At 53.7% G+C, this 22,196-nt stretch overlaps 11 protein-coding genes across 11 annotated transcripts; 6 read left to right on the forward strand and 5 right to left on the reverse strand.

Moving 5' to 3' along the window:
* Positions 1-220: 220 nt before the first annotated feature.
* MRS44_006144 (uncharacterized protein) lies at positions 221-2,128 on the forward strand (the record flags this gene model as incomplete). Its single annotated transcript, XM_046268749.2, has 1 exon — positions 221-2,128. The coding sequence occupies one exon, from the start codon at positions 221-223 to the stop codon at positions 2,126-2,128; it is 1,908 nt and encodes a 635-aa protein (XP_046140278.1).
* A 164-nt stretch (positions 2,129-2,292) lies between these two features.
* MRS44_006145 (uncharacterized protein) lies at positions 2,293-5,223 on the reverse strand (the record flags this gene model as incomplete). Its single annotated transcript, XM_046274679.2, has 6 exons — positions 2,293-2,584; positions 2,631-3,086; positions 3,133-3,695; positions 3,747-4,543; positions 4,590-5,016; positions 5,065-5,223. The coding sequence occupies 6 exons, from the start codon at positions 5,221-5,223 to the stop codon at positions 2,293-2,295; spliced, it is 2,694 nt and encodes an 897-aa protein (XP_046140277.2).
* Positions 5,224-5,973: 750 nt separating this feature from the next.
* Positions 5,974-6,906, forward strand: MRS44_006146 (uncharacterized protein; the record flags this gene model as incomplete). Its single annotated transcript, XM_046268748.2, has 2 exons — positions 5,974-6,265; positions 6,311-6,906. The coding sequence occupies 2 exons, from the start codon at positions 5,974-5,976 to the stop codon at positions 6,904-6,906; spliced, it is 888 nt and encodes a 295-aa protein (XP_046140276.2).
* A 246-nt stretch (positions 6,907-7,152) lies between these two features.
* MRS44_006147 (uncharacterized protein) lies at positions 7,153-8,523 on the reverse strand (the record flags this gene model as incomplete). Its single annotated transcript, XM_046280552.2, has 1 exon — positions 7,153-8,523. One exon carries the CDS (start codon positions 8,521-8,523, stop codon positions 7,153-7,155), a length of 1,371 nt encoding a protein of 456 aa, XP_046140275.2.
* Positions 8,524-9,727: 1,204 nt separating this feature from the next.
* Positions 9,728-11,446, forward strand: MRS44_006148 (uncharacterized protein; the record flags this gene model as incomplete). The annotated part of the gene is made up of 1 exon (XM_046273371.2): positions 9,728-11,446. The coding sequence occupies one exon, from the start codon at positions 9,728-9,730 to the stop codon at positions 11,444-11,446; it is 1,719 nt and encodes a 572-aa protein (XP_046140274.2).
* A 363-nt stretch (positions 11,447-11,809) lies between these two features.
* MRS44_006149 (uncharacterized protein) lies at positions 11,810-13,267 on the reverse strand (the record flags this gene model as incomplete). The annotated part of the gene is made up of 2 exons (XM_046268745.2): positions 11,810-13,204; positions 13,250-13,267. The coding sequence occupies 2 exons, from the start codon at positions 13,265-13,267 to the stop codon at positions 11,810-11,812; spliced, it is 1,413 nt and encodes a 470-aa protein (XP_046140273.1).
* A 2,110-nt stretch (positions 13,268-15,377) lies between these two features.
* On the forward strand, positions 15,378-16,045 carry MRS44_006150 (uncharacterized protein; the record flags this gene model as incomplete). Its single annotated transcript, XM_046268744.2, has 2 exons — positions 15,378-15,572; positions 15,623-16,045. 2 exons carry the CDS (start codon positions 15,378-15,380, stop codon positions 16,043-16,045), a joined length of 618 nt encoding a protein of 205 aa, XP_046140272.1.
* Positions 16,046-16,134: 89 nt separating this feature from the next.
* On the reverse strand, positions 16,135-17,093 carry MRS44_006151 (uncharacterized protein; the record flags this gene model as incomplete). The annotated part of the gene is made up of 3 exons (XM_046274678.2): positions 16,135-16,735; positions 16,781-16,905; positions 16,959-17,093. 3 exons carry the CDS (start codon positions 17,091-17,093, stop codon positions 16,135-16,137), a joined length of 861 nt encoding a protein of 286 aa, XP_046140271.1.
* Positions 17,094-17,320: 227 nt separating this feature from the next.
* MRS44_006152 (uncharacterized protein) lies at positions 17,321-18,037 on the forward strand (the record flags this gene model as incomplete). The annotated part of the gene is made up of 1 exon (XM_046274677.2): positions 17,321-18,037. One exon carries the CDS (start codon positions 17,321-17,323, stop codon positions 18,035-18,037), a length of 717 nt encoding a protein of 238 aa, XP_046140270.1.
* A 773-nt stretch (positions 18,038-18,810) lies between these two features.
* Positions 18,811-19,397, forward strand: MRS44_006153 (uncharacterized protein; the record flags this gene model as incomplete). The annotated part of the gene is made up of 2 exons (XM_046268739.2): positions 18,811-18,973; positions 19,033-19,397. The coding sequence occupies 2 exons, from the start codon at positions 18,811-18,813 to the stop codon at positions 19,395-19,397; spliced, it is 528 nt and encodes a 175-aa protein (XP_046140269.1).
* A 224-nt stretch (positions 19,398-19,621) lies between these two features.
* Positions 19,622-21,108, reverse strand: MRS44_006154 (uncharacterized protein; the record flags this gene model as incomplete). The annotated part of the gene is made up of 3 exons (XM_046268740.2): positions 19,622-20,581; positions 20,630-20,823; positions 20,871-21,108. The coding sequence occupies 3 exons, from the start codon at positions 21,106-21,108 to the stop codon at positions 19,622-19,624; spliced, it is 1,392 nt and encodes a 463-aa protein (XP_046140268.2).
* Between the last annotated feature and the right edge of the window lie 1,088 nt (positions 21,109-22,196).

Raw genomic sequence — 22,196 nt, forward strand, 5'->3', positions numbered from 1 at the left:
AGTAATTCAATATCAATCAAAATTGCTATTCAAGCAGAGTCCGACTTACAAGAATGGTGATATTGCTCCGACATCCCGATTAGGAAATTCATACCTTCCGCTTCAGAGTCACCTGCGCCTCAGCCCTGCGAGGCTCAAGGCAGACGCCTCACCCTTACCTAATCCTCCCCAAACAACTTTCTCTCACTCACCGCACTTGAGTGCAGTATGAGCATCCACGATGGTTTTCCCCGGGCTACTCTCCTCCAGCGATAGGACGCCCTCGACGCGGTCCCGGGCGGGCGAGCCGGACCCCGAGTACATCTACGACGAGGCCCAGCTGGCGACCGCCCCGCCCGAGCGGCCCGACCTCCGCGAGCTCAACGCCAGCCTCGAGGCGCTGGCCGCGGCGTTTCCCGACGTGCAGGTTGAGGTGTTTCGGGAGCTGCTGCGGAATTTCGACGGCGAGTCGCGGCTCGCGCTCGTGGCCGACGCGTTGCTCAAGAATAGGGTCGCTTGGGTCAAGGGGCGGTGGAGGGTTGCCGATGAGCCTCGGCCGGGGCAGGTGCCCAAGGCAGAGGTGTTCAAGAGCAAGGAATACAAGAAAGCGGTGCAGAAACTAGCATGGCACGAGTTCAAGGGTTTGTCGCGGTCGACAATAAACGCTGTTCTTGCAGAATCCAACTATTCGTATCTCGAGGCTCGGCAGACTCTTGTTACTCTGTCGTCCAAGTCATGGCGGTTCACGATATCATCCCTCTTCTTCCGACGAAAGCCCATCGCGACGGGCGAGTCCGAGAACCACCCGTTGGTATCATGGCGGTCGACCGGTCAAGGTTCCATCATCCCCACGATTCGAGCGACAGGCAGCGCCGAGCTGGACCGAGAGTTATACGACACGTTGGTTGCGCCACTCAAGGAAAAGGACAAGAGGGACAGAGAGGGTAGGGACAGAGGACTGGCCATGATACTCAACAACGAAGAGGCGGAAGAAGCGGAAGCGACGCACGAGTGTGTGTGCTGCTACATCTCGGCGGCGTTTGAAGAGTTTACGCATTGCAACCGGGAGGGCCACATGGTGTGTTTCCGATGCGTGCAGCACTCTATCAAAGAGGCTGTCTTTGGCCAAGGCTGGAACAGCAGCATAAACCCAGAAACCGGAACTCTCAAGTGTCTATCCTCTGAAGGCGACGGATGCCCTGGTCACATCCCACCTGATCACATCCGCCGAGCCATGGAAGAGGAAAAGATGGGTGCCGATATTCTGCATAGACTTGACCGTCGACTTGCAGAGCACAGTCTCTTGGCTTCAAACCTCCCTCTTGTTCGTTGCCCTTTCTGCGACTACGCCGAGATAGACGACATCTACACTCCAGCCGCCGACTCCGCCCTTCGCATAAAATCAGGCAGCATCTACAATCTCTTCTTCCTCGCCCTCTGCATCGGCACCATCCCATTTCTCTTCCCCGTCGTGGTCCTTTCATCCATCATCTGCCTCGTCCTCAGCACGCAGTCCTTCGGTGACTATGTTTCGGTCGAATGGACAAAGTCGGTCAACCGTCACCGCCGTCGTCGCCGAGGCCTCAAGTTCACCTGTCAGAGCCCCGACTGCGGACGCACCTCATGCCTCTCGTGTCAAAAAGCGTGGCGCGATATCCACGTGTGCAACGAGTCATCACTGGTGGCTCTTCGCACGCAGGTCGAGCAGGCAATGAGCATGGCCATCAAGCGAGTCTGCCCTCGGTGCAACACGTCATTCGTAAAGAATGCTGGCTGCAACAAGCTTACTTGTCCTTGTGGCTACAAAATGTGCTACGTGTGTCGCGCTGACCTCAGCGAAGAAGGCTATCGTCACTTTTGTGACCACTTCCGACCAGACGGTGATCCCACACCATGCAGGGAATGCGACCGCTGCAACCTGTGGGAGTCAGAAGACACAGAACAGGTACTGCAAGCCGCCCGCGAAGAAGCAGAGCGAAAGTGGAAAGACATGGAAAACCGCGATCTGTCAGGAACAGAGCGTGCATTCCTCGAAACAGGCGTCGCGGCACAAAAACCAGACGGCAGCGTCGAGCGTGTTTTATTCAGCGGAAGAATCCCAACTCTCCCAGAAGTATTCGATCTCATTGTGGAAACAATCTTTGTTTAGGTAGTTATACGGCGTAAAAGAAGGAGCCTCGCGGTGACGGTTAGGGAATTTGCATAAATATATGGAAGAATGGCAGGCGTCTACTGTACTTTATTGGGAACGGATTGGGAAACAGGACATCATAAATGACTACAATACAGACGTTATAGTACAGCTCTCCTCCATTAGATCTTGCTCTTTGGCCCCTCCACCAGCTCTGCCGCGGCACCTGCGATGGCGAGCTTACCCGTCTCCTTGACCTTGGTCTGGAAGGTAATCTTGTTACCCTCGCGCCACATCTCAGTCACCAGAGTCTGGCCGGGAATGACACTACCGGCGAATCGGACCTTGATGTTCTTGAATTCACCAAAGCGCTCGTAGACAGCCTTTCCGGCAATGCCAAAGAAGCAAAGGCCGTGGAGGATAGGAGCCTTGAAACCACCAACCTTGGCAAAGGCAGGGTCGATGTGAAGAGGGCTAAATTGGTCAGTCGTGGTCACAATAGTGAAAGGATAAAACTCACTTGTAGTCGCCGCTAAGGCGGTAAATGGCTGCTTGGTCATCGCTGGTAGCCTCCTCAACAACAACATCAGGTGCCCGAGCAGGAGGCTTGTTGGCAGCAGTAGAAGCACCACGGTCCTTGCCACGCTTAGGACCGCCAAAGCCACCGCAACCACGGAGGAAAATGTTGCTCTCGTTGTAAAAGATCTCCTCGCCAGTAGCAGCATCAACGGTAGTAGTCGAAGTCCTGGCAATGGCGGCGCTGCCCTTGTCGATAACCTCGAGGAGGCGACCTCGGGTGACAAGGCGGGCGTTTGTGGGAATGGGGTACTTGCGGACCTCAAGATACTGCTCACCGTGGAGAAGCATCATGGGCGAAAAGTTGGGAACAATGGTGTCAAAGTCAAAAGGCATCTCGGCGTTGAATGGAGGAATGACACCAAAGGTGGGAATGACTTGGAAGTTCTCGTCGCCCTCACTGTTCATCGTCAGCATAATTCTCACACCTCGAATCATAAACTTACAAGACATATTTCAAGTCGGTGCGCTTAGCACCAACACCGAGGTTGTAGAGAATGACATCTCGCTCCTCATACTTGTACTCGGTAGGGTTACCCTCCTTCTTGAGGGTCTCGTTGATAATCTTGAGGTGCTCGCTCTCACCCTCCTTACCCTTGCTTCGGTTCTCCAGGTTGGCCATGATCTTGCCAATCGAGTCCGAGCTCTTGGAGGGGTGGTCTGCTCGGCCGTCAAAGGTGACAATCTCCTTCCAGTGCTTGGCAACCTCCTCAGGCACAAGAGGAACGTCAACGGGGAAGCCGTAGCCACCAGTTCGCTGCCATCGAGTCTGACCGCACCAACCGCTGCCAACCTCGTAGAGACCACCAGTAGGATCGGGGCACTTGTCACTGCACAGGGCAAGAACAAGAGGAGCAATGTAGTCGGGCTTAAAGGCCTGAACCATCTCCTCGGGCATAATGGTAGCAGTCATGGCGGTACCGGCGTTGGGGGCGATAGTGTTGACATAGATGCCATACTTGAAACCCTCAAGAGCGAGGGCTCGGGAGAAACCGAGAATACCGCATTTCTATCATCATTAGATAAGTTTAGACGAGTTGAGACAAGACTTAAGACTTACCGCCGCAGCATAGTTGGCCTGGCCGAAGTTGCCATAGATACCACTGGTCGAAGTAGTGTTCAGCACGCGGCCATACTTCTGCTTAAGGAAGTAAGGCCAAGCAGCCTTGGTGACCTTGTAGGTGCCACGAAGGTGAACATTCAACACAGGATCCCAGAGATCGTCGTTCATGTTGGAAAAGGCCTTGTCTCGAAGAATACCAGCGTTGTTGACAACAATATCAACGCGGCCAAAGGCATCAATGGCACCCTTGACGACAGCCTCACCATCCTCAGCCGAAGCCTTGACACCGACAGCCTTACCGCCGAGCTTCTTAATCTCCTCAACCACGGTGTCAGGGTTGACAAGATCGTTAACAACGACAGAGGCACCATACTTGGCAAAGGCCAGAGCATAAGCTCGTCCGATACCAGCACCACCACCCGTGACGAGGGCAACTCGGCCGGTAAAGTCGAGGGTCTCACCCTGCTCAGTAGGACCCATCTTCATGGAATCCTCAAGCAGTGTGAGGAAATCGTTGGGACCGGTAGGATACTGGGGGTTGGAGTAGTCAACAACCTTGTTCCAGTTCTTGATGATGGCTCCAGGTGTATAAGACTCATCAGCCTTGAGGAGAAGTCCGCTGGATCGCTCCCATCGGAGCTTGGCAGCGTGTCCACCGCCAATCTCAAAGATACCACCAGTCTCCTGGGTGTTGTTCTTGTGAACCAGGACGGCAACCAGAGGCACCACCCACTCGGGCTTCAGACTGGCGAGAACATCAGGAGGCATGATAGTCTCGGTCATTCGGCTGGCAGCTACTTGGGTCAGCGCATGTCTTGAATGCGACGCGACGCTACTTACCAACGGGCGCAATGACGTTGCATAGAATGTTGTACTTGGCACCCTCCTTAGCCAGAGTCTCGGTGAAGCCAACCATGGCAAGCTTGGCAGCAGAGTAGTTTGTCTGGCCAAAGTTGCCAAACAGACCAGCAGCAGAGGCTGTGTTGATGACACGGCCGTACTTTTGCTTGCGGAAATGAGGCCAGGCGGCGCGGGCGCACTTGTAGGAACCCTTGACGTGGACCTTCATGATCAGGTCCCAGTCCTCATCCTTGATGTTCTTGAAGCTGATATCTCGCAGGATACCGGCGTTGTTGATGAGGATATCGATTCGGCCGAAAGCATTGATGGCAGTCTCGATGATGCGCTCGCCGTTCTCGACCGAGTCGTAGTTGGCGACGGCCTTTCCGCCGGCGGCCTTGATCTCGTTGACGACGACATCGGCAGCCTATCCATCGTTAGCAATGGCAATGCGCCCACGTTAAACTCATCTCACCTTTGAAGAGGTTCCCTCGCCCTTGGAGGAAACACCAAGGTCGTTGACGACAACGCTGGCACCGCGGGATCCGAAAAAGGTGGCATAGGCCTTACCAAGACCACCACCAGCGCCTGTAACGACGACAACCTGGCCGTCGTATCTCAGCTGATCCGCCATGATGTGATATGTGTGTGTTGGGGGTATAGGGAGAAAAGGACACGCTCAAGACAAGGTAGGGAGGTTAAAAGACAAAAAAACAAAATCTCCAAGGTCGGGGCGCGCAGCTCTTAACTTAACAAGCTGAGCCCGGCAACTCTCCAAGCGACCAGCTGGGGTGCTCGTGAAGGGGAAGCCTCGGCTTCTATGGGGTACCGAGGGGGTCACTTGCGGGGATGCGCTAGGCCGCGTTTGGACTCGGGGGAGCTTCACATGCAACAGAGTGAAAGTTGATGGGATGAGGTCATGTGCAAATCTCACGTCACATGCAGATGAAGAGAGTTGAATAGAATAGAATTGTTATACGTTTAGGGTAGATCACGAGTCATTCGAGGAATGTAGACGGTGATGGAAGAGGCGGCTGCAATGCAACCTTTGCTCGTCAATGGTGAAATGATGAATCAATACGTTCAATACTGTAACTGCCGGACTCTACTGTATGTACTCAAGACTGATACTAATTCTATATCCGAAATGCCATCCAATGCATAAGCATAAACGCGTTATTCTTCCATTTCCTCTGCCGATTCTCTTCCCGGCCGGCTACGGACGTACCCCACAATTTACCCCCCGCAAAATCACATCGGGCCACAGCCTGAATGCGCCGCCCGGCATCGCCTCGTGAGCTTCGGCTGAAACGCCCGAAGAAAGCCTCTGGTCAAGCCTCCAAAACCCATCCCGCGGTAAACGTTCCCTTCAGCCTCGCCCAGCATGCCTCCCCACTTTGTCGACGACAAGACTCCCATCTGTCTCCCCTTCATCCTGTCCCAGCTCAAGCTACACCGCGAGGAGGCGCCTGACCGTCCCTTCGTCATAGGCCTCAATGGCATCCAGGGCGCTGGCAAGTCGACTCTCGTCAAGGCCTTGTGTCTCGCCCTCGAGGAAGAAAAGGTCCCGACTCTTGTTTGCAGCATAGACGAGTTTTACCTCACCCGCGCAGACCAGGTTGCCCTAGCCGAGTCTCACCCGGACAATGCTCTCGTGCAACATCGGGGGGAACCCGGTATGGATCCTTACACAGTTCTGTGAACAGCACTGACAATCCCAGGAACCCATGACTTGCCTCTGGCAAAAGCCTTCTTTGATGCTCTCCTAAAGGGAGAACCTGCCAAGTTGCCCAAGTACGACAAGGCCATCTCTGGTGGCAAAGGTGACCGCCTTCCAGAGTCAGAATGGACCCCCGTCAATCAGCCAGGTCAACCCAAGGTCCAGGCAATCATCCTTGAGGGCTGGTGTGTCGGCTTCCGTCCTCTCACTCGCGAGGGCGTTGAAGCGAGGCTAAACACAACCAACCGCACTCTCAAGCAGCACAAGCTAGAGGACCTCCTCTTTGTCAACGAAAAGCTGGCCGAGTACAACACCCTCACAGATCTATTCGACGCCTTCATCCAGATCGACGCAGAGGACCTCGGCTACGTCTACGGTTGGCGGCTTGAGCAGGAGGACCACCTGCGAGAGGAGCGAGACGACCCCGAAGCGGGCATGACCTCGCAAGAGGTCGTCAAGTTTGTCGACGGCTACTACCCTGCCTACGAGCTCTACACTGATAGCATGAGAAAAGGCGTCTTTCCCAATCGACCAGGCCGTCAGTTGAGAATGGTGGTGGGCCGCGACAGAAAAGTAAAACATGTTCGCCGAATCTAAGGGGCTAATTGATGCCAACCGACCAGACACTAATTAACCCATCCATCCATGGCACTGAACTTTTCCAGCAACAATCCGCAGCAACATGTGACCGTCGTAGCTGAACAGACCGTATCTGTAAGTGAGCTCATCCGCTCTAGGTGTCCTTAACGCCGCTCAAATCCCACGCCGATGCCAAATCAACCACAACTCCCAGCATGCAGTCATATCAGTCGTAAAACTCATCCATCAACCTTGAACGCCAGCCTACGCACCCCTATCCTCCACCACTCGCTGACCATCCTGCTTCATCTTACACAGCTTTCGGTCAATGGCTTCCGTTCTCAGACGTACAGCTTCCTCGCGATCGGCGGCTTCCTTTTCAAATTCGCGAATGATTCTGCGTTTGTGTCTTCTCGCCTCTGTCAAACGCTGCATGAAGCCGGTAAACTCGCTGACAAACCAATCTCCCGACGATTCCCAATCTTCGATGGACATGTTGGAAAACAGATCACGCTGTTCCCTATCGCCGAGATGGCGAAATTGGTCCAGCTTGGCTGCTAGGTTGTCGGCATTGACTCCAATGCCCTTCTGTTCCTCCTTGGATGGATCGAAATCAAAGGGCTGTTGTTGTAATGCGGCGAATGACATGGATCTGAGAGCTACATCGTCATATTCAGGACTTGGCCGTCGCCGTTTCTTGTCCCGACTCGTAGAAGTAGCAACAGCTGGCATTGAACTCTCCAAAAGAACCCTTGGGGCTGGCTTAGGCTTCTTAGGCCTAGGCGTGGCGTGTTCGTCTTCCTGAGAAAGATACTCAACATCGTTATCGACTGCTCGGCGTGGATCCTCTTGTCGATGATGTGTTGGCCACTGTACTCCACGAACCGTAGGTGATGGGCTTCTCACACGGTCACCAATATCGTATGCCTCTGATCTGCCAGTATGAGACTTTCGAATCCTTATTTCACGCATGGGCAGCCTAGCATCAGGTCTGGCAGGAGACTCTGGACGAACTCTCTCCTCTTGGCGACCATTTGGTTTCCCACGAGCAGTAATGACCGTATCCTGGAAACCATCACCGATGGGGTTGATAGTATGTCGTTGTGGGAGTTTCATCTCCATATTGCTCCCGCCCCCAAAATTGAACCCCCCCGTAATCTGCGTCAGCCGTTGAAGTCGATTGTCAGGAAGTGGACGTGGCGGGTTGATCTTCTTAAGGTCCCGAGTCAACTCTGGCCCGAGCTTAACGGGTTCGGCTGGCTCATTCTGAGGTGTTGTGATGCCCGACTCCATAAAGTTGTCTCCCAGCTGAGACCCAGAAAAGAGGTCTGGGCGACGATCGCTCGAACTTCCTCGCATTCGTCCATTAGAAGAAGCTACTGAGAGCGGTGGTGAACGGGGCGGTGGTATGCTGAGAGGATGGTTTTCGCGTGGAGGCGCAGTGTGCCTTCCGGCGAGTCCAGGCACTTCTCGAGGATCGCCAAAGGCCCGTCGTACCGGAACTGGAGCAATACTCTGCGGTTGCTCGATATTTTGGGGCGCGTTTTCTGGCTGAGACTGAGATCGGATCGGTTTTGGGCCACCGTTGGCAAAGGCTAGGAGCCGGCCTCCTTTGTCTTTAAGGCTCGGTGCCATCGTGCGTGTGGGTATCGCAGTAGAAGTATTCGGCAAGGGTTGAAGGGATGGCGGCGCGCTTCCTGTTGCCTTGTGGCCCTGAGGCCTTGATGCGAGGGAGAAATTCGTGCGCGTGGATGGTTGCATAGAAGGTCTAATGTTGGTGGGACATGAAGAGCAACTCCTGAGAGTCGACGCGAAAAAGATGGACGCGCACTCGACGGTATAGACGAAAAGAGCGAAAGGCCATAAAATGAAGGCCTAGTCGAGGCGACGGTTCGAAAAGACTCGAGGTAGAGGTTGAAGGGGTGATTTCCCTTTCGTTGATGGCTGATGCTGTAGACGGGAGGCACGATTCTGAGCGCGCGCTGGGAAGGAGCAATGCGCCCAAGTCGCGACGTCAGGTGACGTTGGCGGGGAGATGCTACTCCATCCATGAACCCAGCTTCACTTACACTGTTACACAACCCCAACACATCTTTTGCTCGTCAACCTTGAGACTACCCTTGTGGACATGTATTTTCAATAAACTAGCAAGGCCTTTTTCTTTTCTATCGCTGCTGTCGCCGTTGTTGATGCATCTTCAACCTCCTGGTGACTGAGAGCTGCCAAGCGTCAACCAAGGCTTCTTGACAACACAAACTTCAAATCAAGGCGATTTCGGAACTGGAAGAGGACAAGTGCTGAGTATTTATCCTCATAGGATCTCAAGCGAGGTCAGCACAGTGCATTGGCACACAGGACTCGAGTTCTCGTTCGGACGGTCCGGCCGATCCATCGACGCCGAGATGGCTTCATCCGTTGCAGAACTCGCTCCGTTGACGCCTGAATCCCACCGCTTCGGTTTCGGCGTGTTCTAAGTGGTAGCCAGTCAATTTCATTCTTACTCATGAGTATGGGATTTCCCATCCCAACTCCCAATTTCTTCCCCAACTTCCAACCATCTGCGTCATCGTTGAGCCATATCGGCCCGTCCGAGGAACCGTCGCGAGTTGCCATGGCGTCCCAACAGAACTTCTCCCGCGGCTTCTAGAATAATTCTAGAACAATTCTTGAATGTGGCTTTCAACATCTCGCGGAGACCGGCATCACGTATGATTGTCGAACGACCTACCTTCTGGTGAGCGGAAGTTCCGCTATCAAGGATGGTTTAAAAGGCAGAAATCCGCTGACAGACAAGTTTCTGTGCAAGTTGATCATTCAACACCATAATACATACTTCATTATGTACAAGACTCTATATTCATTCTTGTCTCTCGTCCTTGCTACCTCTGTCAGCGCCTTGCCCGAAACACATCACACTCAGATCCAGCGAAGGGAACCCTGTTCCGGCAACACCCCCTCTACTCGAGACCAGTGGTGCGACTTTGATATCGATAGCGACTACTACACAGTCACACCGGAGACTGGCGTAACGAGAGAGTACTGGCTCGAGATCAGCGAAGTTCTCGTTGCTCTTGATGGAGTAGAGAGGCCAGCCCAGGCTATCAATGGGACAATACCAGGACCGACACTGTTCGCCGACTGGGGTGATGAAGTGATTGTTCACTTAAAAAGCAACCTAGAGGGCTCCACCAACGGCTCGTCCTTTCACTTCCACGGCACTCACCAAAACTACACCAACCCCCAAGATGGAGTCGTGGCCATCACCCAGTGCCCTGTTCCCCCCGGCTCGTCCATCACATACAAGTGGCGCGCCACCCAGTACGGCACATCGTGGTATCACTCGCACTTTGGCCTCCAGACGTACGATGGCGTCTTTGGCGGCTTGATCATCCGCGGCCCGGCCAGTGCAAATTACGATGAGGACGTGGGGACCATCATGATCAGTGACTGGTCTCATCGGACCGTCCACCAGTTACTCCCCGAAGTTGCACGTAAAGGCCCAGCCTTAATGGACAACGTCCTGATCAATGGCACCAACGTGCACGGGAGAGATGGTCAAAAAAACCAGACTGGGCAGCGGTTCTCCATGAACTTTGAAAAGGGCAAGACATATCGCCTTCGTCTCATCAACGTCGGCATCGACACCCTGTACAAGTTCTCCATCGATCACCACACTCTCAAGGTTATTGCGGTTGATTTTGTCTCTATCAAACCATACGAAACCGATCACGTTAGCCTAGCTATCGGTGAACGTATGGATGTCCTCGTCACTGCCAACCAAGCCTCAAAAGCTTCTTCCTTCTGGCTCCGCGCCACCCCCCAGCAAGACTGCAGCAAGATTGCCGACCCAGACAACGTCCTGGGCATTGTCTACTACGGCTCAAGCAACTCTACACCCACTACAGAGGGCACAACGTTCGAGGACAAATGCATAGACGAACCCTACGAAAGCCTCGTCCCCGTTGTGCCGCGAAACGTTGGCCCTCCCGATCACCAATTCGAGCAAAACGCCAACCGCACATGGAATGAAGACGGCATCATCAAATGGACCCTCAACAGCACCACAATGGTCGCTGAATGGGATAATCCATCCCTCCTCAAACTCCGCGCAAATACCTCCTTCGCCCCCTCCAACGCCGTCATCCGCATCCCCAAACCCAACGCCTGGGTATACCTCGCTATCGAGACCAACCTCGACATCTCCCACCCCATCCATCTTCACGGCTACGACTTCCAGATTCTTGCCCAAGGCACTGGACCCTACGGCCCCAATGTCACTCTCAACACCAAAAACCCTCCACGTCGCGATACCGCGCTTCTCCCCGCTTCGGGACATCTCGTGCTTGCCTTCCTGACTGATAACCCCGGTGTCTGGTTGATGCATTGTCATATCGGATGGCACGCTGCGGAAGGCTTCTCGTTACAGTTTGTAGTACGCGAGGACGAGATCCCAGCCCTCATATCGGAGCAACAAGCCAGGGATATTAACCAAGGCTGTAAAGCATGGAAGGAGTTTACTCATAATTCTGAGATGGAGCAAGATGATTCTGGAATTTGATAGCATCATTTACTTACCCTGCTACATTACCCATGCGTGCTTATAATAGACATACATAGACATAATCACTCAACGGCGTTTAAAAGCCACCAATAAATGGCATACATCGCAGCATTTGATTTCAATAGTCGCTGGTCGTGGCTCGCCGGCCTGTCTAAAATATCTTGCCTAGTCCCTTCACCAGTCCATTTTCCGTTCCGTTTTGCCTGACTCCTTGTTCCGTGTCCTCAAATCAATCAGCAGCAATCTCATAGCTAGCAGGGGTATCTAGGCATATTGACGGAAAAAATACATGAATCATCAACACATTCCATCATCTCATCTCTCAACGCCAAGTGTCCGGTGAAATCATCAGGCTGATTCTCAGTCAGCATTGTCTTCATCGAGTAGAAAGTCCAGGAAGGACGAGCCTGGGTGAGATTCTCCACAGCAGGGGCAGATGCCTTCTTCATCACTGTCCCAATCGAGATCACTGATCTCGTATCCGCTAAATCGAGAAAACTGAATCCACTCTCGACTCTCGACATCGCGGGAGGTGGGAACTCGCTTCCAGATGACGCTCTCCTCGTCGCGGTTGGAAGACGGGTGTCCCTCTTCCTTGGGAGCGGGTGGAAGGGCTCCGAGTCTTGCGTGGCCGTGAGAGTGGCCGTGGATAGTGTCAGAGTCGTCGTCGCTATCGTCATCGGGGTTCTCCTTGGCCTTCCAAGCGCGGATGACCCTGGCGCACCATCTCTTTCCCGAGAGAGGCTGCAGGTAGCGAGAATGGGCAATGTATGCCGCTGGTCCGTCGAGATAGAGGCCTTCATCCTTGAGCATACCACTCATCTCAGCTGAAGCCTTCATCCCGGCATCATCAAAAGGCATTCCCGTGAGCTGGAGCTCGTTCAGAGTGCAGCCGAGCTCATGAGAGCAAATGTCGTGCAGCTCTGATCCGGAGAATGGGAGAAGGGTGTCGGAAAAGTTGACCAGGTCGACCCGCAGAGACGTAAGAGATGGCAGCAGTCTAGGTCGCGGCTGTTTCTTGTTCCGGTAACTCGGATCGAAGGGAGCACGAAGCCCCTCGAGAAAGTCAACAATCTGGTTCCAGGTGTAGCACCGGAACCCGCCGCGGATGAGAGGAGACTCGGTGGGACGCAGCTGAACCTTCAAAAGCTGGTCTTTTCTCAGATCCGAGTGATAGCAACGGTCGAGCTTGTGCCGGCGACCACGCTGATCATCGTAATACTTGGCAATGATGCGAAAGTTGACATGAGTGATGCCTTGACGGAACTTGGAGGGCAGATCGGCAAAAGCGCGGACGGCCTGAGGGGTGGTAAACGTGAACTGGTTCGACTCCCAGAGATAACGAGTGCCCTCGACGTGAAGGGCCTTGCAGGTAGCGAGGAAATGAATAGCGATATGGTTGCCATGGGCCTTCTCCTTGTCGGACAGATTCTCGGGTGTGAGAGGGGACAGTGGGTCAATGATAGGGTGAGGTGACTGCATAGCGAACTTGAGGATGCGCAGAAGGACTTCCATGGGCAGATAAGGACGGCCAAGCTCCTGAGCAGTCATGGAGGATCGAGTCTTGCGCTTCAGCGGGTTGAGCTGCTGCATGTGGCTCAAGGCGATGGGAGACCAGGAAATGCCATTCTCTCGGAGGATGCGCTTGAGTCGCATGTTCTCCTCAGCAAGAGACTGATTGGCACGTCGAAGAGGATGCTGAAAGACCGCCTTGGCCTGGTCCTCCCGGTCCCTGCACTCCCAGGGAAAGACAGTCTGGAAATGTCAGTCGCTGAGATGCGACGGAGAAAGGGTACTCACCGGTGAAGCGCCCGACATGTTTGTGCTCGAACTGAAACAGGCGATCAAGGTTGAGTCTCGCAGATGATGCCCGGAGATCGGCTTTGGACACAGCTCAACAGCAGATGAGGGAAAGAACAGGTCACGATGCCCACGAGCTCAGAATAAAAGAAAAAGGGTGCGATGCGTCACTCTGATCGGGAAACCGGGACCACAGAGACACAAGAGGGGTGATGATAAGAGGTGGTGAGGTTGGCGATGCAGCGGCCTCGAGATTATGAAGAAGAGAAGAGGTAAATGAAAGGAGCAAGGTTTTACATCGGATGAGGCGCGCAGAGAGTACAAATAGGCCGCGCTCCTGTTGCGCCGACAGTGAATCGAAGTTTGTCGTCTCGCGGGTACTGTGATGTGGTATAAAGTGCTCAGATTGTCTGGGGCGGCGGCAGTGGCAGGCAGTGAGTGACAGTGACAGTGCGAACGCAGAAAAGAAGGAAGGCACGATGACAAGCCGGGATTGCCGTGAGTTACAAACCCCGATTTGGCGAGCGTAGGCGACGGGCAGCGGCAGCAGCAGCAGCAGCAGCAGCAACCGCAAAGGCCACAAATTGATGGGAGACGCTCGCGGATGCGACTGGGGGTCGCAGTAGGTTGTTGGCAATCGACAATTGGCAAAGACTCCACGAGGTCAATATGAAAGTGGAGGACAGGGCCAGGGGAAGATGAGAGATGGATGGATGTCGCACGGGTTCAGGTTTGTATGGAAGGGGAAACTTGGTCCTGAGGTGCTGCTCACTGTGGAGCTTGCCAAAAGTCTGCTGCCCTCTCGTTATTCTCGTGTGACGTGATGAGCTCAGCGGAACTGGAAGGAAGGGGAGACTGTGGGAGACAAAAAGGAAAAAAGAGGGAAAGGGCAAAGGCGGAGCGTGCGTGTGCGGGAAGCGACGGTTATCCTTTGCACCTGCCTCTTCATGTCGTGTCGTCAGGGCGAGGCATATCCGATCGAGATTGCCCACCTATGAAATCAGCTTGTTGACGGGAATAACAATGTAGCAAAGCACTAGGGGAAGAAAGCTTTTGGCTGTCTTTGTCCACGTTTGTTTGGATATTGACAAGCTGGAGCGATCTTCATCGTCACGTTGACGGGTGCTATTTTACTGGGTAGCTTGTTCACTAGGACGATACTTTGTTGAATGCCGTTGGAACCACGACAAAGGGGAATCCTCTGTATAATCGCACCTTTGTCTTACACCAGTCAACCGTCTTCTTGCCAAGCCTACAAACGTCACTACTACAAAGGGATAGTCCATTTTCAGGGTGAGCCAACATCCTTGTAAAATCACCCAGAAGTGAAACTCCCTATCGCTTCGTTGGAGTTGCAACGTGCGGTCATGTGACTCGTCAGGAAACCGCCCGAGTTGTCTGAACCACGATGATTTCTAGACAACGTCGATCAATCTGCAACAGCACGATCCCCTTGACAGGGCTAATCAGCTCTTGGAGTGACACTACATGACCCCTCGTTTATTTAAAGAGACATGCTGCGCTCTACCCGTTCTGGCGGGTCCCCGCTATTCCCGATATCATCAGCCAGGGTGGTTGAGTCGTCAGGATGTCTTGAGCTTGCGGCCACTTACATGGCTTCCCGTGTCGTTAACAATGAGCTTGTCCCCAAGCTGGCATCACACGGCTAGCTACTGTCTTGAGCGACTATTCTCGGCAAACTGGATTGCTCGAGTCCACCTTGTCATGTCACAAAAATAATGCAACCTTGTTTAGAACAGCCAACATTATTAACTTCAACCTATGCTGTCGTTTTATGAAATCCAATACTCTACACAAACTCGCAAGGCCTCGGAGTACCCTACACTCCTACCCGGCATCGCCAAAACATCAACGCCCTGGGAAACCAATTATTCGTCCGTGACGTCACCACTCAACCCGCCTCCATTCACGACCTCAACCCCCCACTGCAACTGAACATCGATGATGAAATACCGACGATTGTGCCTCGATGGCTTGCTCGATACGTAATCAGGCAGCTCAAGCTGGAGTATAAAGTGTTGTATGGGAGCCTTGAGCTCTACATTCAAGCTCTGATCTCATCTCCAAACAACTACATCAACACTCCAGCACATTACCAATAATCAACATGTCTTTCTCCAACACTTCCACAGGCGATGCTCCCGCCGACCCCTACAAGAAGGCCAACCTCGAGGATCTTCCTCTCCAGACCAAGATTGAGGACCTGGCCGACTTCATCAACAAGTGCAAGTTTGGCATGATGACCACCCGTGGCTCTGCCTCGGGCAACCTCGTCTCTCGATGCATGGCGCTGGCTGCTACCGTTCGTCGATCCTTCTATGCCTACGCATGCCCACACTGACCCCTTAATAGGAGACCGGAGGCATTGACCTGCTCTTCCACACTAACACCGAGTCTGGCAAGACTGACGACCTCGCCGCCGACCCCCATGTCAACGTCTCCTTCGTCAACCCCTCTGGAGAGTGGGCTTCCATCGCTGGAACTGCCACCGTTGACACCGACCGCAGCTTGGTCTCCAAGCACTATACTCCCACATTGAAGGCCTGGCTTGGTGATCTCGGTGATGGCGTGCACGATGGCTCCGAGAACGACCCTCGCATTGGTGTCATTCGCGTCAAGACTGTCTCGTCGACATATTCGCTGTTGGCCAAAAACATCCTTAGCCGCGTTGCCGACGTCGCCACGAGCGCCGTCACCGGCAAACCTGCCTCACCCAACAGCCTGAGGGAGATCACGGAGGGAGATGTGCGATCGTGGCGCGCTTCGCGAGAGTAATGGGTTGGAATGCAAATCTCGCTTGTACGATATGACTTTTTTTTTATCAACGGCGGCACGAATTCATGACAGTTAGCACCCGTTTAATCCTACTGCTTGCCATACTCTGCCTTCCATAGCCTGTCCCACTTCTCCTTGTCAACAGCAAACTGTCGAACATAGTCGTGCTCGAGCTCGTGGGTCCTTCGGCCGAGGAGCACGAGACTGTGAAGAGGGGGACCAAGCTCCTCATCAGTAGAGCAAAGCTCCTCCAGCGTTCCAGCAACAAACTTCTCTGTTACGCCTCCCACGCGAGCGGCACCGATGGCCAAGCTGTCTTTGGTGTAGACGCCCTCCTTGCGCTCATCCTCAATCTCCAGCATCTGCTGGGCGCACTGGCCCACAGTCATGTATCGTGGGGGCTCGTAGATCAGACGACCTCGAGCCATATTCTCCAGGCTCTGCTCCTTGACCTTGATGTCCACCAAGACCAAAGTGTGGAGACCAATCTCTCGGTTCTCCTTTATCCGATCGTAGAACGAGGCGGGCTTCCATGTGTCTGTAAAGAACACCATGGAGACGGTCTGGCCAAAGTTGTATAGCTGTAGGCCGCAGGCGCCGATACCGGACATGATGGAGGCGTTAGGGACGGTTCGTACGGGGATCTCGAGTTCTCGGGCACGCAAGACGAGGTCGGTATGTGTTGTTGCGCTGGGGAATGTCAGCTAGTTATTGGGTCAGGCTTCTTCAGCATACCCGAATGGATCTCCCACAACGAGGAACGCTACGTCCTCGTTTTGAGCATTTCGTAGAATTTCATCGCTATTAGACTCAACCATCTCACGGTCGGCAACCGTGATAGATCGTCCATAGTAGGATTCCTACTAAAGTCAGCGTTAGCTACTCGCGTAAAGGTCAACTGTTGATCGCGTACCAAGACCGACTGGTCTACAAGTAGGATACTGGTGTACGCCTCAAGGTAGACTCTTGAGGCCTTCTTGACAACCTCAAGACCCTTGACAGTAATATCTGTCTCATCAGAGAGACCGAGGCCCACGAGGTACAACATGGCGATTCTTTTCACGTATAGTCGTCAAGTCAAAAAATGAAAAATCATCCAGCCGTCTCCAGTTGAAAGATGCCCCGCGGCGGGGTACTTTTAGCGCCTCGCGCCTGTGACGCCATGACAAGTACCTACCCCTGCCACGGCTCAACTTATCGCATCCATGATTCTAATCTGAACTTTTTCGCGTCTCGCCAATTCTCAACCGCGCATCTTCCACAGCATCGCCCACAATGTCCGACTCCAAGAAGGGAGGCGCATACGGCGGCGCGCCATCGGGCGACACCGACTTTCGAAAGACTTGGGATCTTGACGAATACGCCGCGAAAGCCAAAGAACGCGAGGCCAAGGAGAAGGAGGAGGCCAAGGCCCGTTACGAAGCCAAGCTCGCGGGCAAGAAATACTACAAACCCCTGACGGGTGACGAAACATACACATCGGCGAGAAGAAATGTTATCGACCTCACTCAGCAAGTTGGAAAGACACAGCTCGTTCCGGCGGGAGCAGGCGTCGGGAAGCGCGGTCGTGGAGCTGGTTTCTACTGCGAGGCTTGCGACCTCACGTTCAAGGACAACAAGCAATTCGTGGAGCATCTCAACACACCACAGCATTTGCTCAACACGGGTCAGACGACAGAGGTGAAGCGCGCAACGGCTGAGGAGGTACACCAGCGCATTGAATACTACATCCGGCGGCGAGAAGAGCTCGAAAAGGAGAAGCAGACGAGTCTACACGAGCGACTGCAGCTACGGGAAGAGGAGGCTGAAAAGGAGGCCGAGGAGCGACGCAAGAAGAGAAAGGAAGAGAATGAGAGGAAGAAGGCAAAACGGGAAGAGGAGTCCAAGGTCAAGATGGAATACGGAGACGACATTCGAATCGAGGGTGAGCATGACGAGGACGACATGATGGCACAGATGGGATTTACCGGGTTTGGAACGTCAAAGAAGTGATGGATATTTGGATAACATGATGATACCCCGTGTTCTACATGGCTCTGTATATTGAATTTTTGTACCATACAAGAAGCATTGGATTGGCATGATGGCTGATTGCCGCAAACGTCAGTGAAGGCTGACGGTCGATATTGACGATGCAGGGGGATGCAGTGTGCCACCCCCTTTGCACGCACAGAAGATGAACGGTTTCTGGATAACGATGTGGCCCAATGATGTTGGCTGGAGAAGTCAGAACAAGATGTCAGATTGATACTGCATGCCTTGTACCTGGCAAGCTCGGCATTCATGTTGGAAACACTATCCCTGAGACAACCCCGGGTCAGCTCTGTTGGATGAGCTGATTGAATTCCATTGCATCATTACAAGCTACGAATGTTTGCCTATACCAGCGATGCATAGACCACAAACAGTCTTGTGAATTACTTCTCAAAGTTCCAGAACAAACAATAGCTCTCCCATCCTCAATGGCACGTTTACCTCCATAGCGGGGCGGTCCACGAGGGCGAGCCCCCGCCTTGATGCACGACGGACGGCGTCCCGTCCCCCACCACCCGGGACACCTCGAGCTGCCACCATCAGAAGATCCCAGCATCCCATTCCCACCGCTGCGGTTTCCGTGTGGACCTTGCATATAATAGCTGACTGCAGGCACCCAGTGAGCCTTTCCCTTTTACATCTTCTTTTTCTCTGTCACGTCTCACGCGCAGCATCAAGTTTGGCGGCATTATTCCTTTACCGTCTACTAACCACCACGCGATTCCATCACCATGGCGAGCTCTGCCCCCGCCGCCGCCCTCTTGAAGCGTCAGCTCAAGGAGATGCAGACCGGCAAGGACATCCCTGGCATCTCGTGCGGCCTTGTCAACGACAACAACATCTTTGAGTGGGAAGTCATGCTCATGATCAACGATGATTGCAAATACTATGGCGGTACGGATCCCTTCTCCCGCCTGCTGTGACCCAAACATGATGCTGATCTTGACTACCAGGAGGCAACTTTCGTGCCCGTCTCGTGTTCCCTGAAAACTACCCGCACATGCCGCCCTCGCTCACCTTTCAAGACCCGATCCCCTTCCACCCCAACATCTACGACAACGGCAAGCTCTGCATCTCCATCCTGCATCCACCCGAGGAGGACGAGTACGGCTACGAGGATGCCTCAGAACGCTGGACCCCTGTTCAGACTCCCGAGACTATCCTGCTCAGCACCATCAGCCTGTTCCACAGCCCCAACGACGAGAGCCCCGCCAATGTCGAGGCCGCTCGGATGCTCCGCGAGGAGCGGGAGGGCAAGCACAAGGACTTTCGGAAACGATGCAGAAGATGTGTGCGGGAGAGTCTGGGAGAGGACTAGCTGGGAATAAAAAATGTCGGGAATAAGGCGGTCGATTTCTGGATTGGCGTTTGGTTGTTGGAAATGGAGGGATGTGAGGTTGGCGCCGACGAGTTATGAGCATTCGCTTGGCGTCATGGGATTTTTTCTTGGTGATTAGCTCTAGCATGACCATAAAGCGACATCGTTCATTTGCATTTGTTGGAAGTGTATCAGGGACAGGGAAACCCAGGTAGCCAAGGTGGCTATGTGCTCTTCTCCTCGTCCACCAGCCCAATAACTTTTCCGACCACTCGATCCCACTCCTCATCCCATCGTAGTTTTCCCTCACTAACTGCGCCTTGCTTTAATCGAGCCAGCTCGTCTTGTCCGGAGAACCCAAGTAGCCTTCGGAGGATTTCAGCCAACTCGGACGAGGTCTCAAAGCCGCAACCATTCTGTCCTTCCTTGACGAGCTCACTGAAACTCTCAAACGCAGAGTATGCCGCAACAGGGAGACCAGCACCAAACATGTCGACAACCTTCATGGGGAGATCTACACCGGAGCTAGACTTGTGCAGTGAGATGCCGAGATCAGCACAAGCCAGCAAGGAGGCGTAATCCCGAGTAGACAGCCAGGCGGTCACAACTCGGATGCCAGGCAATTTGCCCTCCTCTTGGAGTGCCTTGATCCGCTCGAGGTAGTGTTCCTTTTGCGGACCCTTTCCGGTAATGATGGCTAGGATAGGAGAAGACTCGGAAAAGTCATTGGCGTAGGACACGAGGGCATCGAGAAGTAGACCAAAATCTTCGTCTGGTGTCCACGAGGTGCTGCTGACAATGAGACGAACCGCACCGGCCATGATATCCTTGGCCAAGGCCTTGGTCTCCGCAAGCCTAGACAGAAATGCCTGTCGCTCTGTTGTTGACAAGATAGGCTGGAACACCTGGGCTGGTCGGTCATGCAGAGTGTAGACGGGGTGCTTCACGCTGAATGGCTTCACCTTGAGTTGACGAGCCATGGCGTCAGTGACGGCAAGATTGGCATCGCCGAGATAGCGCCCAAAGCCGGTCTCATACCATCGGTATAGGGGCACAAGGGGCTTATACCAGCGATTCTGGGCAAGGATGGTGTATCCGTAATTGTGCCAGTCCACGACAAGCTTGCTACCTCGGATGAGAGAGACCATGAGTGCCACATGAAAGGTTGGAATAGACGGAGGGTTCTATTTATGTTACTAGAGCTCACGATGTGTAACTGGTTGTCAACTCACCTGGATGATGATCCATTTGGCTGGAGGCACATCATACATGAGAGTATGAAACATGCCCCAGAACTGCCATAGAACCTTCATAGGAAGGTTGAGGAAGAATGGCAGAGTTCCCCATCGAAGCACCTCAGGCTGCGGCGGAAGGGGATACATGGTGACTCGAGGGTTACCAATGAGATCAGGGTGTCTCGCCGTCTCTGCTCAATATTAGCCTTGAACACCACCACATATCGATAGGCACCACCTTTGTAGCCGACAATATCGACATTTCGTCCATGTTTAGCAACACTCAATGCATGATATTGCATGCGAGGACTACGACCAACGTCGCCGACGACGAGGATCTGGATGTGCTCATCTTCAGGATTCTCAGCTGGACGATAGCGGGTTGGGATGAGATTGGCGAGCCCGCTCAAGAGCCATACCAGGAGGATACAGCTGAGGCTGCCAGCGATGACGGAAACAACGAAAGCGGCTGACATATTGCGGAGAAGGAGCTGTCAATCAGGGCATGGCGCCGAGGCGATCGAATGCGTGAGAGTTGACGGGACGGGATGTTGGTGTTGGTTGCTTGGTGGTCAAGGCAATGTGTCCCCTGCAGCGGGGGTTCCACACGCGCCGTGGCCGCGCACTTGGACCGCCAGTGACACTCGGAGGAAACGAAACAATCTCGATCTCAGAGGAGTGAACCCCGGAAGATGATCAAACGCAACACAAGATAAGGTATACGCGAGTTGAATTAGATTGAGATTCGAGCCTGGGCAGGCACAGAGCGTACCTGAACCGGCCGTGTTCTCGAGGCGTAGGATATGCTTGGCTGTTGGTTGGTAGCCTTTCATGCCCATTCCACGCCAGAACCCAAGTCGAGAATTGCCTTTGACCGACCTCAGCACGCCATCCTATCAACTGTCGAAAACTAAATAGAATTTCGCTACAGAAACCCGCCAAGCGTTTTATACCAGGAACGTCATGGATTACGTCGTCATACGAAGCAGAGAGATTATCGCAACCTACTTGAACCGCAGCGCGCAGCTCAGGGGTCGAGACGCACGGGGAGTCTGAGGCGCAAGTGCAACGCTGCTGCGGGGTGTGACGGCGGGCCAACTGCACCTGGACAACCCTCAAACCGCGCTAAAGCATCAAGGGCACTAACGTTTAGCGGACCTCCCAGGCCGCATGCAGGGGGCAGACCTCCATTTGCAGCGCTGCAGCCAGTAACCGGCCAGCGTTCGACAGTGAACCCTGGCCGCCATGGCCATCCGTTATCAAAGAAACAGGAAGGAGCAAACTGCTCGATGAGGAGGGATCCGAGCACGGCAGGTACGAACGAACCAGCCAGCCATCCATATGACTGATTCTTGGCGGCAAGAAGCCAGATCAAGACCGCTCTCTGGGTTGTCCATGTCTCAACCCTCCCACATTCATGATTTAGGCTTCTCAACATCCGATCTGGGCAATTTCAAAGGCTCCTCTTGGCCCTTGTTAAACTTCTGTGCCATCCATCCTCGTCGATCGTTTCTCGTTCGGGTTGGCTCTCGCAGCTCCACGTGCTGCGCTCTGTCGCCCATCA

This window comes from Fusarium solani, assembly GCF_023522795.1.
Source record: "Fusarium solani strain SB1 chromosome Unknown bctg00000003_1, whole genome shotgun sequence".
NCBI lineage: Eukaryota > Fungi > Ascomycota > Sordariomycetes > Hypocreales > Nectriaceae > Fusarium > Fusarium solani.